The sequence below is a fragment of the Lactuca sativa genome, chromosome 3, assembly GCF_002870075.4.
Source record: "Lactuca sativa cultivar Salinas chromosome 3, Lsat_Salinas_v11, whole genome shotgun sequence".
NCBI classification, from domain to species: domain Eukaryota; kingdom Viridiplantae; phylum Streptophyta; class Magnoliopsida; order Asterales; family Asteraceae; genus Lactuca; species Lactuca sativa.
The window spans coordinates 59942486-59959183 of record NC_056625.2 but is presented as its reverse complement, the minus strand read 5'-3'; the positions used below and the strand labels follow the sequence as shown (position 1 = coordinate 59959183).

The 16698-nt window shown below is 34.1% G+C and overlaps 3 protein-coding genes and 1 non-coding gene across 9 annotated transcripts; 1 reads left to right on the top strand and 3 right to left on the bottom strand.

Annotated features, from left to right (window-relative positions):
- The first annotated feature begins 2736 nt into the window (after positions 1–2736).
- On the top strand, positions 2737–7726 carry LOC111904333 (arginine decarboxylase). 6 transcript variants are annotated; one of them, XR_002854481.3, is made up of 3 exons: positions 2737–5332; positions 5663–5707; positions 7493–7726. XR_002854481.3 is itself a non-coding variant. In XM_023900098.3 (2 exons), exon 1 carries the CDS (start codon positions 3137–3139, stop codon positions 5303–5305), a length of 2169 nt encoding a protein of 722 aa, XP_023755866.1. In that variant the 5' UTR covers positions 2737–3136; the 3' UTR covers positions 5306–5332; positions 5663–5952. The 6 variants fall into 6 exon arrangements, 1 of the variants encoding a protein (XP_023755866.1); XR_008230849.1 differs by having other exon boundaries at positions 2737–5578; XR_006189164.2 differs by lacking the exon at positions 7493–7726 and adding an exon at positions 5838–5952.
- A 715-nt stretch (positions 7727–8441) lies between these two features.
- On the bottom strand, positions 8442–10172 carry LOC111904334 (NADH dehydrogenase [ubiquinone] 1 beta subcomplex subunit 9). The gene is made up of 6 exons (XM_023900099.3): positions 9996–10172; positions 9847–9888; positions 9134–9215; positions 8957–9012; positions 8791–8863; positions 8442–8687 (listed from the first exon to the last, which is right to left on the bottom strand). The coding sequence occupies exons 1-5, from the start codon at positions 10119–10121 to the stop codon at positions 8822–8824; spliced, it is 348 nt and encodes a 115-aa protein (XP_023755867.1). The 5' UTR covers positions 10122–10172; the 3' UTR covers positions 8442–8687; positions 8791–8821.
- A 1561-nt stretch (positions 10173–11733) lies between these two features.
- On the bottom strand, positions 11734–13568 carry LOC111904335 (uncharacterized). Its single transcript, XM_023900100.3, has 2 exons — positions 13410–13568; positions 11734–12553 (listed from the first exon to the last, which is right to left on the bottom strand). The coding sequence occupies exon 2, from the start codon at positions 12499–12501 to the stop codon at positions 11860–11862; it is 642 nt and encodes a 213-aa protein (XP_023755868.1). The 5' UTR covers positions 12502–12553; positions 13410–13568; the 3' UTR covers positions 11734–11859.
- Positions 13569–13593: 25 nt separating this feature from the next.
- TRNAE-CUC (transfer RNA glutamic acid (anticodon CUC)) lies at positions 13594–13666 on the bottom strand. Its single transcript has one exon. It is a non-coding gene; the product is annotated as a tRNA-Glu (tRNA).
- Between the last annotated feature and the right edge of the window lie 3032 nt (positions 13667–16698).

The following is a 16698-nucleotide window of genomic DNA, read 5'->3' as shown; positions in this document are numbered from 1 at the left end:
ACGATATGTATGCATGCTGGCCTGTTCTGTTATATGTGATCGTAGTAGTAGGGGTGAAATAGTCCCCGAGGATCGGTTGTTAGGACCGATGGGTAGTCAGCACCCCAGAATGGCTTGACACGGGTAAGACGGCACCCCAGAATGGCCGTATGGGTTGGTCAGCACCCCAGAATGGCTTGACACGGGTAGGTCGGCACCCCAGAATGGCCGTACCGGGTAGTCAGGCACCCCAGAATAGCCTGGCAGTATATATGTTATGTGTTTGTATGGTATGCGGTACGTTGGGGGAACTCACTAAGCTTTGTGCTTACGTTTACAGTTTTGTTTTCAGGTACCTCTGCATCGAAGGGGAAGGAGCCGGCGCGGTAGCGGCACGTCATACACACACTCTTCGGTTTCCGCATTTATGAGACTTACTGGGATTGTACTCTGATATTTGATGGGATGTACGGTTTGGCTTTTGAGAACATGGTTGCAATGTGTTATGGTGTGAACAAACAATGTTTCTTTTTATTTAGACAATGTTTTTATTTATTAATGTTTTCTAAAGTAATATCAAAAAAAAAAATTGGGTCGTTACAAGATCCATAGCAAGGGTTGGAAGAGGGGAAGACCACAATACCTTACCAATATTGGTTTTGTTTAAAGACTGGAAGGAGAACTCATAGCAAAACACTTGAATTGATTTGGTCATTTATCTAATTGATTGTTGCATGTAAAAATAATGATAATAGATACATAGAGAAAACATCAAATTAATATAAAGATAATTATTTGTAAATTTATGATTTATGATTAATGAGTACGATTTTATAGTCCTATGTTGTTTACTATATCAACTAACCGTGTGGTACACGGGTTATAACCTAGTGTTAATATAAAATAACTAATATATCATATATAAGGATGAAAGGTATCCTTACGCGTGAGAAGGGAAGGAAAAAAGGTCACGTTATTATTTTAACCATTGCACAACCAACCCACCAGGTTGTGGAAATGGTGTTCACTAGTGAAGTGGTGGTGGAGAAGAGAGAGATAGACACAAAGAAATTCTCCACCAATCACAACCATCGTCTTCTTCTGTAGTGGGTACCACGCAACAAGACACTCACCCATTTTTGGGGCGGTGTTCACGTGTAGCCTACTATGCCACATAGGACATCACGCGTAGTTTGATGCCCCCATACCGGATGGCCTAACGGATTAACGACTAAGCAAAAAAGGAAAGGAAATAGATGCAAAACAAAAGGAATGTGTGATTCTTCTGGAATAAGCATCGTGTTGGGAAGAAAAACCGATTATGATGTTTTCAACGGCAAAAAAATTAATTCATAATATAATAGATTTTGGTTTTTTCATGCAACCACCTAATTTCCAATTTCAATTTCTGTCTTCTATCTTCTGATTTATGATGAGAGAATTGTGATTCATTTCAAGTTCAATGGAAATAAGGGTTAATCTAACTAATAAAGTGAGGTGGTATCCTTCTTCATTTGATGTTTTGATTTGAGTTTTTAACTTCAAACATTTGTGCCTTTGTGGATCATCCTTTGGATCCATATATCATGAAATTGTTGTTGAATTATGGATTCATTGTGTTTCGGAAATGGATTATAATGGTTAACATATAAACCGTTGAAAAAACTCATGTAAATTGTTATCCATGAAGTTGTGAAGCTTCAGTTAAGTTTTTAGTGTTCTTTAATATTGGATTGCCCTATGATACATCTAATTCGAAATTGATGATAAATTTTGTGATCTAATATGATCTTTATATACATTCAAGTGTCTCGTGTTCAAATAATTGACAAAAATTCATTCTAATGGTCATTTTTTTGATATATTGTAGGTTTAGCTTAATAAGACGATGACTACATCATCAATTCATAAATTGGTCTTCTTAATGATGTTAAATAGTATGAAATTAAATGTTTAAACAAAGTTTTAGACATGTTGGATCCATTCGAAGTTATTATAAATCATCAATATTAATCAACTGTATATCATGCGAAACAAAAATGCATCTCATACACGAGCCCTTTATTTTTTTTTCTTTACAACTATAATATACATAAATGTGAATTCATTAATCAAGACTAACAACTAATTCAATTATCCACTATTTTATTATCCTAGGATATCACTTTATGGACATTTAACTAATATATATTTAAATCAATATTATAACTGAAAATAAATTCAAAATAATTAGTTTAAAAAAACTTTATATTCAAATTAGATAAAGAAAATACACATAAAACAAATTATCACGTGTAATTATCATGTTTATACATTCTTATCAACATTTATCAAGTAAAATCATGACCTAAATATACTGTAATGAATACAATATATATATTGTAATGAATACAATATATGTAACGCACAAGTTATGTTAAATACATTTATTGGTTTAACAGTTTAACAAATTAATGAGGTTAAGCTAATGAAGTATTATTATTATTATTATTATTATTATTATTATTATTATTATTATTATTATTGTGTAAGAAAGGAAATTAAAGGAAGGTCACTTGAAGGGAGGGAGGGAGGGAGGAGGATAGCATGCATAAAGGGCATTATCGTCTAACCAATAAACACGAGGTGTTTTTTATTTACCGTTTACTTGAATTCTTCCAACTTCTGGAATTAAAAAGAAATGAAAAAAGAAAATAAATAAAAGGTAGAGTTCTGGCCAACCTATATAAACGGCCCCCTATATAAACGGCCATCAACTCACATGCAATTCTCGCCCACTTCTCTCATTTCTATTTCTCTCTCTGATCTCGCCGCCGTTAGGTTTCCGTTCTCATTACCTGTTTCAAAATCTGCATGGTGGAATCGGTGCATACCCATTAGATTTGCTTCCGCCTCTCTTTTTGAACCTCGAAATTCTCTTTCAATTTGTTGATTTCTTCTTCTGAGCGGTAATTGTGGGGATATCGGTGTTGATCAGGAGCGTAGGGTTTGTTTTTCCTTTGATTCAGATCTCCTTCTGCTTCTTTTGAGGGGGTAGCCGGGGCTCCGGCCTCGGCGGGTTGTAAAGCCCCCTACCTTTACAAACCTTGCCAAATTCGACCCTTACAATTCTTTGATTCTTTCATTTTAACCCCCTTACAAGCAGATCGGGGAAGAGATGCCGGCCCTAGCGTTTTGTGTTGACGCCGCCATGGCCGCTCTTTCTCCTCCTTCCGGCTATACCGCCTGGGATAGCTCTCTTCCCGCGCCGGAGCCATTCTCCGGCGTACCTCCATCGACAAACACCGTTCTGGATGATGTATCTGTATCATCCCTCACTCCTTGGACGTCATCCCACTCTAATGCTCTCTACAAGATTGACGCCTGGGGAGCGCCTTACTTCTCCGTCAACACATCCGGTAACGTCACCGTCCGTCCACACGGTTCCCGAACCATGGACCACCAGGAGATAGATCTCCTAAAGGTCGTGAAGAAGGCCTCCGACTCCAAATCCATAGGAGGCCTAGACCTCCCGCTCCCTCTCATCATCCGGTTTCCAGACGTCCTGAAGGACCGCCTTGAATGTCTCCAATCGGCGTTCAATTATGCCGTTAAATCACAAGGGTACAGCTCTCATTACCAAGGCGTTTATCCCGTGAAATGCAACCAGGACCGATTCGTCGTCGAGGACATTGTCAAATTTGGATCGTCGTTCAGGTTCGGGTTGGAAGCTGGATCCAAACCTGAGCTTCTCATGGCCATGAGCTGCCTCTGCAAAGGTAGCTCCGAATCCCTCCTGATTTGCAATGGTTTTAAAGACGCGGAATATATCTCGCTAGCTTTGATAGCTCGAAAGCTATCATTAAACACCGTGATTGTTCTCGAACAAGAGGAAGAGCTGGATTCTGTGATTGATATAAGCATAAAGCTAGGCGTTCGTCCCGTCGTCGGGGTCCGTGCTAAGCTGCGGACTAAACATTCCGGCCATTTTGGATCGACTTCCGGCGAAAAGGGCAAATTTGGTCTCACAACGACGCAAATTCTCCGTGTTGTGAAAAAGCTTGAACAATGTGGCATGTTGGATTGCTTCCAATTGCTCCATTTCCACATCGGTTCTCAGATCCCATCGACATCCTTGCTTGCTGATGGTGTAGGTGAAGCCGCCCAGATTTACAGCGAATTAGTCCGCCTTGGTGCTTCCATGAAAGTTATCGACATAGGTGGTGGGCTTGGGATCGACTACGATGGTTCAAAATCCACTAATTCTGATGTCTCCGTTGCTTATACTTTAGAAGAATACGCAATGGCGGTTGTTCAGGCAGTAAAATTCGTTTGTGACCGGAATTCCGTGAAGCATCCTGTGATTTGCAGCGAAAGCGGCCGTGCCATCGTCTCCCACCATTCAATTCTGATATTCGAGGCAGTTTCGTCTAGCAACTATACAGTTCCAACCATGTCCTCTCACGACGTCCAGCATTTCATCGAGCAGCTCCCTGGGGACGCTCATTCCGACTACAATAATCTGTCCCAGTCTGCTGTGAGAGGCGAGTACGATGCTTGTTTGGCTTACTCCGATCAACTAAAGCAGACATGCGTCGAGAAATTCAAAGATGGATTAATGGACATCGAACAGTTAGCTGCTATTGATGGGTTCTGTGATTTGGTTGCGAAGGCAATTGGAGTATCCAATCCTGTAAGCACTTATCATGTCAATCTTTCTGTCTTCACTTCGATTCCTGATTTCTGGGGCATCGGACAACTCTTCCCTATCCTTCCAATCCACCGACTTACCGATTGCCCATCGAAAAAGGGGATTCTATCAGATCTAACTTGCGACAGTGATGGAAAGATTGATAAATTCATCGGAGGTGAATCCAGCTTACCCCTCCATGAATTAGAAGGAGAGAATGGAATGAAGTACTATCTGGGTATGTTCTTAGGAGGGGCATACCAGGAGGCTATGGGTGGTGTCCACAATCTATTCGGCGGCCCTAGTGTGATTCGTGTATCTCAAAGTGATGGTCCTTTCGGGTTTGCTGTTACTAGAGCTGTCCCAGGGACGTCTTGCAGTGATGTTCTTCGTTCAATGCATCATGAACCAGAGATGATGTTTGAAACCCTTAAACACAGAATCGAAGAGTATGTTCATGAAGAAGGTGATATGATTGCAGGTGGCATTGCTCAATCTTTCCACAACATGCCTTACCTAAGTGTCGGATCTTCTTGCTGTTTAACTGCTGCAAGTGGCAATAAGGGATACTATTACTGTTCTGATGAGGATTTCACCGCCGGAGGTGAGGTGGTTTCCGGTGAGGATGATGATCAGTGGTCATATGTGGGTGCGTGATGGTGATGGGTGGTGTTTGTCAGTGAGGTCGTTCTGTTTCTGTTTCTGTTTCTGCAAACTTTATTTGGTTTTCTTGTTTTTAGTTAATTAAAGTAGAGAGTTATCTTTAATTTGGGTCTGCTCTCTTTTTATCCGTTAACAAGATTTAAAAAGAGAGCTGGTGATCTTTCTGATAAATTTGTGAAGATAAAGAGTTGGGGGGTTTTTTATGTAGCCCGATTTGTTAATTCCCCTTCTCTTTCTTCACCTTGTAGTCTATTATTATTCTCTATGGTAATAATACAACAAGTTCTTTGCTTATGTTTGTTTATTTTTTTTTAATTTAATAAACGGATTCTTATGAATTCTTCCTTGCAGAACCATATACGTACACATGGTCAGGCTTTTTATGTTTGATGGAAGGTATGTTTTCTTGTCTATTATGATTAGCAAGCATAAAGCATATGATATATTGTTGAAAGATTTGAATATGTTGCGTCTGTTTTGACCTCTTATCTTAATTATGCAATTGGTACCAACCATGTGAGGAAAGAAGATTCGTGGAAAGTGACAATTGATTCCCGTTTCCTATATTTACACAAGTGGTTTTTAATTTTACTTGTATGTCGTGTAACCATCCATTTGGCTAAAGTTAATTTGTTGGAAAACCTTGTGATCTCTTTTGGTGGCTGCTTGTGACACATATACCCCACACACACACACATATTATATCATTATCTATACCAATTGCCGACTTAATTAGCGTGTTAAGGGTCAAGCTTTAACAACAAAAAAGACCAAGGGTTGTTTCTTTTTCCCCAATTAATTAAAGTTTGTATGTATTATACAACACTAAATGACAATTTTGCCTTTACATTCCAACAAAGTGAGAGGAGTTTGGAGGAAAAAAGAAAAAGGCCAAACAGGTACAGTGACTTGGTAGGTGATTAAATCGGGATTAAGTAAAAAGAAACATCCATATTAAGTGCTTGGTCTATTAAGTAAAATAAAACAACCCTAAAACCCAAACGCATAGATTTAAATGGTGTTTTATTTAAGGTCATATGGTATACTTACCACTCCTACATCATATGAGCTTGGTATACCCACTATTATATATCATTTTTTTAAAAAGAATAATAGTAATAATAATAATGAAGGAAACAAAGAAGAAATGACGAAGAAGGGAGGGTTTGCAATGCCAGAAATGGAGATGGTGAAGGGGAAAAGTCAAGAAACAGTAAAATGAGGTGTTGTTTAAAATAGAGGATTATTATTATAGGCATTATATGGATATTCGTATCATGTGTGTGTTTAAAATTTAGGATACGCGTTAGAAGATGCATCTAGTTGACAGGGGATCTTGGAATATACAGAAAAGGAAAAGGGATTTAGCATAAGGCATATAATGTGAGGTGAGCCACAAAATATGTGGTCCTAACATTAACATGATGAGAGTATTCTTTTTTGGTGTGGTGTGGTGGGCCAAAGTTAAAATTTTGGGTTATAGAATAGTATTTTGTTATGGGGTTTGGTGACTCATGATGGGGTCTGCTAGGATATGTTCAACATTCGTGTTTGTTAAAAGCAGATGTGGCAACGGGGAAATGGGTGTGTGTTTGGCTGTTTGCTACACTACACAACAAATGGACTCAACTTGCAACTTCCATCTTGCATCCGGACCTTTCATGCCTCCAAGCATCAAATTCAAAATTAAATAGCTAGATTTGCTTTTCTAATCATCTTATTTCCTAATGATAAAAGGGTCCCACGCCCAACATGGGGCAAATTACCAGATTCTCACAACAACTAAATGCATCATGACCTACATGAGTACTACTCATGCTTATTGGTGATGAGAATTGACAGGGGTCTTGGGATGTATTGTCGGATTGTACCCTACAACTTATCATTGCATGCATGGACATATTCTTTCTTTTGAAGTAGTCACTATTGAGCTTTCCTTTAGGCCTCTTGCCGGATTCTTCTGATTGTTATCATGGAGATAAGATGGAATATGTTGCTTTAGCCCTTGTAAATTTAACCTACTTTGGAGTCGATGCAATCCATACAAAAAAAACTGACAAACTTAAGCATGAAAATGTTACGTTTATATGTGGTTATTTAGTTGTAAGATTTACAAATTGGTGAAATAAAGCTAACCAACCATCTACTGTTTTTTTCTTTTTAATGTTTTTTGTAAACAAGATCTATGGAATGGGACAAGAGAGGAAACTTGGAATGGAGGACAATAATGCTCATAATTGGGGAAGACAAGAAGACAAAGGGAGGGGAGTTTGTGTTGAAACTATGTTAAGCTATGTTACGTGTAACATTAATCCTAATCATTTTTTAAACTTCATAAGCAAATGAAACCAGGATTATATCATAAATCTTGTATTTGTATACCAACAAAAAATCAATATTTATGTTGCTTCTTCACTTGATAATATTACCAACTAGAGGCTGAATCATAAAATTTTCCAAACTAAACATTTATGTTCCATGCTATCTTTTTAATTCAAAATGTAAGTATAAGTTTGAGTGCTTATCTTCTGTACGATATGAAACAAGTAAGGTGTACGTACCAATTCGCAAGAAAGAAAAGATAAAACTGCTAGGTGTACTTGGTGTATTTTGTTTTTAATTACATACTCAATCAAATATGGATTATATGTTTATTCTTTCCACAATCATATCAATTTTGATTATTTTTCTCTAAATTAAATACAAATTGCCGATACAAAACTCCGAAAAAACAACAAACAAAAAAATCCAATAGAAAAACTACATTCCAACTTCATAAGAAAATTTATCAATTTATGAAAAAAAATCCACTTCATTGCATATAAGTGGTATAAGAATTAAAAACATCACTGAGTCACTTAATATCGAGTCGAATAGAAATTATTTATTCATGTCATTCCTGTTAGCTATGTTATTTCTATATTTAGATTTTTGGATATTTCTGTAAGATATTTTTTTGAGATATAGATTTATAGAAGAAAAATTCTACCTTGTTGTTTCCATGCAAAGTAGTAAGAATTGTTCCATACTGCAGAAAAGATATGCACTCAAATCTATTTCGTTGCATATTTTCTATTTATATAAATAATGAAGATTGAAGCATTTACATGGAAAAGAAATAAAGTTGGTATTTTGAAAAATCAGTATCATCAACTTATTCATAATAATGATAACAGACAAGTATGAAAGTCGTCCATAAAAGTTCCCCCAAAAGAAAAAAAGAAATATTGCAAAAAGCCATGAAATGAAAGGAGAAAGTTTTCATCAACATTCATGCCCCAATCAAAACACATATTCATTAAAACAATTCATACCAATGTCTTATGTCTGTCTTTGATGACAAAAAGTCACACAAAACATTTGCTACTCAAACCACCTGCCAACAACAAAATACAATAATAATAATAATAATAAGCCACTCGACTATTATTATAACAATCATAATTAATAAAATGATGAACTGGGTAATGAGAATTAACCTTGATTTATTGCTATGGAGCCATATTAGATTCAAATGTGATCCTCTCGACCATAATCATACACAATCTCAATCTACAATAACCACAAAAATGAACAACATAAGCATAAAGACACATACAAAACTACATGCAAAATCATAAAAGAAGCAGAAGATTATATTATTACCCCAGAAGGTGGTGTAGGGTTGCGAGTAAACTTGCTGCCACCAGGAGCCCATGGAACTGTAAAAAAAAATTGGGAATGGGATAAAAAGAAAAATGAGAAAAGAAGTGACATTTGCATATATATAAATTTGGTTTTAATCCAGTCAAAATATAAAACTTAGATTTTACTGTAGCTTACCAATGTAAGGATCAGGGTGTCGCCACTTATTGTACTGTGCCTCACCATCTGCAATCATTCTATCAATTGTTTCAATATCTTCCTGCAAACACACACACACACACAGTGCAAATCAGATGATTATCACAATTCTAATTTGAGCATTTGTAGCCACAACTCAAGCAGGAACATTTTAACCACAAACACATAAGCATAGGGGAGTTTTGAACTGCAAATGCAATGGATCTTTGAACATACAACTAAGAGAATCCATTATTTTAGATTGCCTTCAAGAGGAAATTTGTGAAGCAAGGAACTAATTCTTTGTTCAATATACAACTCTAGATCACACAAAAATCATGTCCCTGGTGTTAATAATTATAGCCACAAATGGGATATTTCAGCACAATACAACATCCATACAGGTAAAGAACTAATGAGATACACTTCCAATGACCTATTGCAAGAGTGATTTAATACAGTTGCAAACTAACATTCATTCTTGCTCTAATACCAAAAAAAGGAATGCATTTTCCAAGAATGAGCTGTTTTGTAAACATCTTGGATGTAAATGCAAAAGACTTGCTAGCTGAAGCAAACATTTTTGCTCTTTTTTTGGCATATTAGGGTTTTATGAGAGCTAGAGCGAAGAAACATCGTTGGCTAATTCGATAACTCAAATTCAAATAAAAAAGGGGAAATTTAAAGTATAACAAGAGGCAGGAGAAACGAACCACGTTCTTGTTCGCATCGAATCTCTCACGAAGTGCATCGGCCTGAAAAAATTCATAATCTGAATGATTAAACCAAATCAAAGACATACATGATGAAAATCGAAACGAATCTAAAAGTTGAAAACCCTAAGAGATTGAAGGGAAAATACATCGGGGTAAAAGAGATGGCGGTGAACGGCCCAATTGAGAGTGTCTTTCAGGGCACGTCTGTAGAGGATTCTGACTTTCTCCCTCTGCGCTGCCCTCCTAGCCAGATACGACGCTGCTCCGCTCATCACTGGTTCTCTCTCTCTCTCTCACACACACACGATTTGCGTCTCCACTGTGAGTTTATACGACCGGAGGCGCAGACCAGATCACTGATACGTCGCCGTTTTACCTAACACATGGTCAAGGGCATTTAAGTCATCCAATAAATCATTATTTTTCAAAATTTACATCTAGACTATATTTTACACACTAGTTGAAAAGCTAGTTGTTAGCTGAAAAACTAACTGATGGTTGAAAAGCTAACTGTTAAATAAAAAGCTAGCTGATAACTGAAAAAACTAACTGATAAAAAATAACGTTTGGTAAAACTAGTTGAAATATATAAAATTACATAAAAAGACATGTAAGAATATGTGTTTCTATAATTAATTAAAAGGTGTATTTGAAAAATTTTAAAAAAGCTCCTAAAAAGCTAGTCTAAGTAGCTTTTCAAAAAGCTAGTTTATCAGCTACTTTTTGGCTTACCGAACACGACAACATAAAAAAGCTCGAAAAATAAGCTAGTTTATCAGCTAACTGTGGCGCGCCAAACACAACCCTAATCCGATCCGTTTAATAATCGTTTTGTATCATGTCAATCAATTTATTTTCGGTTTATGGTTAGCCCTTGAAATGTGTTGTATCATATGAGGTTGAACACAAAACATGTTGAAATAGGAAGAACTAAGCAAAAAAATAAAAACCGGAAAAATTAGTAGCTTGGAAGTGGAATAACTAAATTAATAATAAGTTTAGAAGGTAAAATAATAGGAGTTGGGGAGGTAGAAAGGCATGATCATAAGGAGCAAAGTGGTCCAGAGGACTATATAGTTTGGGAAATCATGAAAAACTGAAAATAAAAGTCGTTCCCACGTTACAAATGACTTAAACCAAAGTTTTTCTTTTACTTATGATATTGGTTTTGGTTCTTTCCATTTTACCTAAACAATTCAAAAAAAAACTTAGCATATAAATAAACATATCATTTTCGAGTTGAAATTCTCAACATCAACCTTACTCGTATAATTTTCGAGTCATACCCTGTCAACCCATAAACAAACGAGTTGAAATATCTTACCCAACCCCGTTATTTCGTATCAGATTAGTGTGTATGCGTCAGTTTTTGTCACCTTACTTGTGTTGCATCCATATTCCATTATATATGAGATGTGGAAATTACTTCGTTTTTGGCTTAGAAATTATCTTTAAGCAATGTGTCGATTAGAAATAACTTGGATAAAAGAGGGATCGGGTTTGATTTACTTGTCGAACATGAGACGGATGATCAATTTTTGCACAACTGACTCTTCTATTTCGTATTGAAATGCTTGGGCAGATCAAATGAAAGTCACTTCCATGCAAATAAGAAGTTTGGGTGTGATTATCTTGAACAACTACTTGTTTGCTTTAGCGTTTTCGTAACAATATGGTTTTTGGAGCGATTAAACATAGGCAAACATATCCTTTTCATAAGATCGTTGCATAATCTTTCATTTGTATTACTAATAGAAGCTCCAAAAAAAATCACAAGAATACATACATCAATGCTCAAACATCCCGGACATATTTCTTCGAATTGATTATTATAAATTAATGAAAAAACCAAATTATAAATTCATGATCAGCTTTTGCCCTCAATTTTGCCTTGAAGTTCACTAACCGTTTAATATAAAATAGATAAAACAGAAGTGAAAGAATAAGAAGCACAAATATTTGCATATATATGAAACATTTGGTCTAAAACTAATAAACAAACAACACATTTTACTTCAAAGAAAGATCTGCAATGCTCTCAACAAGACTATCAAGTGACTCTATTTTCAAACTTTTCATTCTCGGCACTCTAGAAGTAGCATCATTCTCAGAGAGAGCCTCCTTCAACTCTTTAACAAGTTCATCTTCTTCAACCGGAATATCCAATTCCCAAACCTTAAAAATATCCTCCGATTCCGGTTCCATCACTAATTCTGACACCCGGAAACCCAAATCGGAATCGGAACCGGAATCAGAATCAGAATACTCAATCTTCATCATCTCATCGTTAAAATTCGGAAGAAAAGGATGATTTAATGGGGATAAAACATCACAACTTTCATCATCCCCAGAATCCCCGTTGGCATCTGTTACTTCCTCTGTTGGAGAAGGTGAATTCTCAGGGTCAATTATGTCATTTGAGTTGTCTAGTTCTAGTTCGTTTTCATAAGGGCTGAAGATCTCAGAATGATGATCAAGAATACTGAGTAAAGCTTCTTTTAGAGAATCAATATTAGTTTTTGATATTTCAGGTTCTTCAATCAGACAGGAGTTCACCCAGGCTAAATCTTCAGCAGAGAGTTCATCTTGATCCTGATTTTGTTTGGAGTAAACATCTTGTAGACCAAGGGCAGTTTCGTCATTATCCTCCATAATCACGACTCACAATGAACAACTAGCCTTATGAGGGATAATAGTATCGTTTCTGACATGATAATCAATGAAGCCAATCTTGTTAAATACCAATATTAGTACAACAGTACAAATATATCATATTACAAAACTGAACAGTGTTTGGCATGAAAGCCCTCCTTAAACATGACAGAATCTTCCAAATTTTCTATATTTGTAATTTTGTATCCTAAAATTTATAAAGCTAGTTACCTAAAATTATAACTGCATCAGACAATATAGCATCTGAATCTTAATTCTTATATGTTTCCATAATCTGAAAATAATTCTATCATGTCCATTTATATGAGTTGTTCTTAGCCTCTTAGGTGATTAAGCACTATAAAGACACTCAACTGTGTGGCTCATTAATCACTTGTTAGAACAATGATGCTGATTAACTAGATAAAGTAAATTACAAAATGCAAACTAAGAATCATATCTGTTACATATACTTCAATAATATCAAGTTCATGTCCTAAATAGGTGAATGGCCACTGAACAATTTTACATATTTTAAGCAATGACATTGTCACTGTTCTTAGATTTATCATTTATACACCATCTATTCCAAACAAAAGAACAATCTATCTTCAATGAAGTTTTCGAACTTCAAAACCTAATGGTTTTCGTGTTTTGCTGCTTCAGACACTGTTATTCCTTGATAGAAATCCTTATAAACTGAGTCATGTTCTTCGTATATCTCAGACAAAATTATGATGGAATCTAATTTCAGAGCAAAAATAATCTCATCCAATCACACAACAGAAATAATAGCTTTAGATGTTTCATAAGTAGCTTTTGAAAATTCTCAATCGTGAATAGAAATCATACAATTATGAAGCACAGGCACGTACGTTAAACCCGAAGAGGGTAGAGAAAAAAGTTACCGTTTGGCGTCGGAGGAGAGAAGAACAGATCAATCACCAAGAAACTGAAAGCAGAGGTTGGAGAAGATGATTGAAATTGCGAAGTGAATCGTCAAAATGACTTGGAAAAGATTAGGGTTTTGGCTAAAATTCTGCAGTAAAATTAAGATTGGAAATCAAAAAAATAATGGATGATAAAAATTAATTCCGTTGCCGGGACTTGAACCCGGGTCTCTCGGGTGAGAGCCGAGTATCCTAACCAACTAGACTACAACGGATTTTGTTTATAAGTGAGCAAAAACACTTAATAATATGTAGTTCCTGTTACATGAGTCACTTAGCATTTTTGAAGAACTAAAATTAACCAACCATATGATAAAAAATCAATAGGTCTTTTAAAAAAACTAAATGAACATGAACGAATAAACAACAATTTTTTTTTATTTATGTTTGTTCATTTAACAAATTATCTTATTCGTATTCATTTGTTTGTGTTCGTGAACATGCTAACAAACATAAATGAACAAAATTAAACAGAATTGGTCATATGTGAACATAAACGAATATATAATATACAAATGTAATAGAAAACAATTGAATATATACGAACATAAATAAACTTAAAAAGAACGTAATCGAACAATATAAATGAACGTTCACGAACATAAATGAATGAACAAGATCATTGTTCATATGTGTTCATTTAACTAAACAAACAATAATTTGTATTCATATTCTTTTATTTATTAAACAAACAAATATTAACTAATTTCCCGTCGAACGGTTTATGAACGATTCGTTGAACCTTCGATTTGTTTACAACCCTAGTAATTAACTAGGCGAATGCTTGCGCGTTGCGAGGGGTATAAAATAATATAATTAAATCATTGTTATTAACAATTAAATAATAATTTCATAAAAAATGATTTTTAGTATTGTTATTATGTTGAACTATATTATAAGAGATAAGGTTGGAACTTGAAGTTGTTTTGCATATACAAAGTTATATGATTAAAATAGAAAAAAAAATTAATTTTTAAAAATAAATAAATCGTTATTGTTATCTATTAAATAATAATTTCAAATTAAATTAAAACGTTTATATTAAATATTATCATTATGTAGAAATATGATAATAGAAACATTTTTTTATCTATCTTAAATTTTATCATTGTATACAACATATCATAATAGAGACAACTTTTTATCTTAAATAGTAAAAAAAATGTTTTGTATCATAAATATTACCATAATTATGTAGAACATATGATAATAGTGATGTCTTTTATAAGGTTAAAACTTTAAATTGTATTACATACAGGGTTGTAAAACTTGGCTAACACAACCAAATACTCGGCATGTTACTTAAACTCGGCCTCCAATGGAAACGGCCAGAAGACACTCAGATTCTTATTAAACTCGATCCAAATCCAAAAGATACGGTCCAAAATCATTTTCGAAATTCTGAAATTTAATTGGTCACTTGTCGACAAAGACAATCTCACCGAAGAATACACTCAACGTCCTACAAAGTTAGATGCAAGGAAGATCTCACGGCTTGGTCTCTTTGAAATATTTCACAACCTTTCCTATTTATAGAGGAGAATACATTCTCTTGTTTACTCTCACGATCAATGTGGGATGAAGACATTTTAATTAAACTCATTTCTTTATTTGCCAATAATTTTATTTTGTTAAATAAAATATTTAATAATAAAAATAAAACGTTATCCAAAAAAATTTATTGTTCAATAGTTCTATTTTTCAGTAATCTCGTAAGTTGTTATAAAAAATTAAGTTTTTATTGAATAACTTTTTGTTAAATCCTAAAATTATAAATTCAATTAGGTACTTAATATAGAAAGTTTGTTTATATGTATTTTCATGATTCAAAATGTCATTATAAAATGAATTCATTTATAAAATATAATCGAGTATATATTTCGTGTTTTTGAATCAAAGTGATTTTTCAAACAATTATAATTTTATGTTTAGGTAGATTTTTTTTATATTTATATAACATTATGTAATTTATAATATTATTATAAACAATTTGAATAATCATGGGAGTTTCAAATGTATGTGGTGAAAGGAAAATACTTCATTTATCGGTCCAAATTAATCAAACGCAGACCGATTCAGCTTAATATACCAAACTACATAACGTTTTTTCTATTGAAACCCGGTTTGTATATATTTTGTGTTTTTGAATCAAATTTATTTTTCAAACAATTATAATTTTTTGTTTAGGTAACTTATTTATAATATTATTAGAAACAATTTGAAAAATCGTGGGAGTTTCAAATGTATGTGCTTAAAGGAAAATGTTTCCTTTATCGATACAAATTGATCTAACTCATACCGATTCAACTCAATATACCAAACTACATAACGGTTTTTCAACTGAAACTCTGTTTGAACCTAAAAAAAATTTGTTCAAAACCATTTACGGGATTCTAAAACTTAAATGGACAGTTGCCAATAAAGACAATCTCATCAAAGAATACCCTCAACATCCTAAAAAGGTAGGCATAAGGAAGTTCTCATGGTTTGGACTCTTAGAAACATTTCACAACCTTTCCTATTTATAGAAGAGGAAACGTTCTCTTGTTTACTCTCACCATCGATGTGAGATGAAGACATTGTAATAGAACATGCTTTCTTGTTAATAAAACATTATTCAACTTATTTAGTAAAACACCCTTTCTTTATTGTTCAATAGTTCCATTTTTCTATAATCTCGGAAGTTGCTATCAAAAAAAGTAAGTTCTTATTGAATAACTTTTTGCTCAATTATAAAATCATAAAATTCAGTTAGGTACTTAATATAGAAAGTTTGTTTATATGTATTTTCAAGATTCAAAAGTTCATTATAAAAAGTATTCATTTATAAAATATAATTTGCGTATATATTTCGTGCTTTTGATCAAATCGAATTTTCAAACAATTATAATTTTATTTTTAGGTAGATGTTTTTTTATAGTTATATAACATTATGTAACTTTTTTAAAATATCATTGGAAACAATTTGAAAAATCATGAGGAGTTTCAAATGTATGTAGTGAAAGGAAAATACTTCTTTTATGGTCCAAATAGATCAAACTCGGACCGATTCAACTAAATATACCAAACTACATATTTTTTTTTCAAGTGAAACCCGGTTTGTATATATTCCGTGCTTTTGAATCAAAGTGATTTTTCAAACAGTTATAATTTTAGGTTTAGGTAGATGCTTTTTTATATTTATATAAAATTACGTAACTTATTTATAATATTATTAGAAATAATTTGAAAAATCATAGGAGTTTCA

Excerpts from the sequence above, each read along its gene's own strand:
- LOC111904333 (XM_023900098.3), top strand. The coding sequence starts at position 3,137 with ATGCCGGCCCTAGCGTTTTGTGTTGACGCCGCCATGGCCGCTCTTTCT.
- LOC111904334 (XM_023900099.3), bottom strand. The coding sequence starts at position 10,121 with ATGAGCGGAGCAGCGTCGTATCTGGCTAGGAGGGCAGCGCAGAGGGAG. Across the intron at positions 9,216-9,846 it reads TCGATGCGAACAAGAACGTG|GAAGATATTGAAACAATTGA; the intron begins GTTCGTTTCTCC and ends GTGTGTTTGCAG. Across the intron at positions 9,013-9,133 it reads ACACCCTGATCCTTACATTG|TTCCATGGGCTCCTGGTGGC; the intron begins GTAAGCTACAGT and ends TTTTTTTTACAG.
- LOC111904335 (XM_023900100.3), bottom strand. The coding sequence starts at position 12,501 with ATGGAGGATAATGACGAAACTGCCCTTGGTCTACAAGATGTTTACTCC.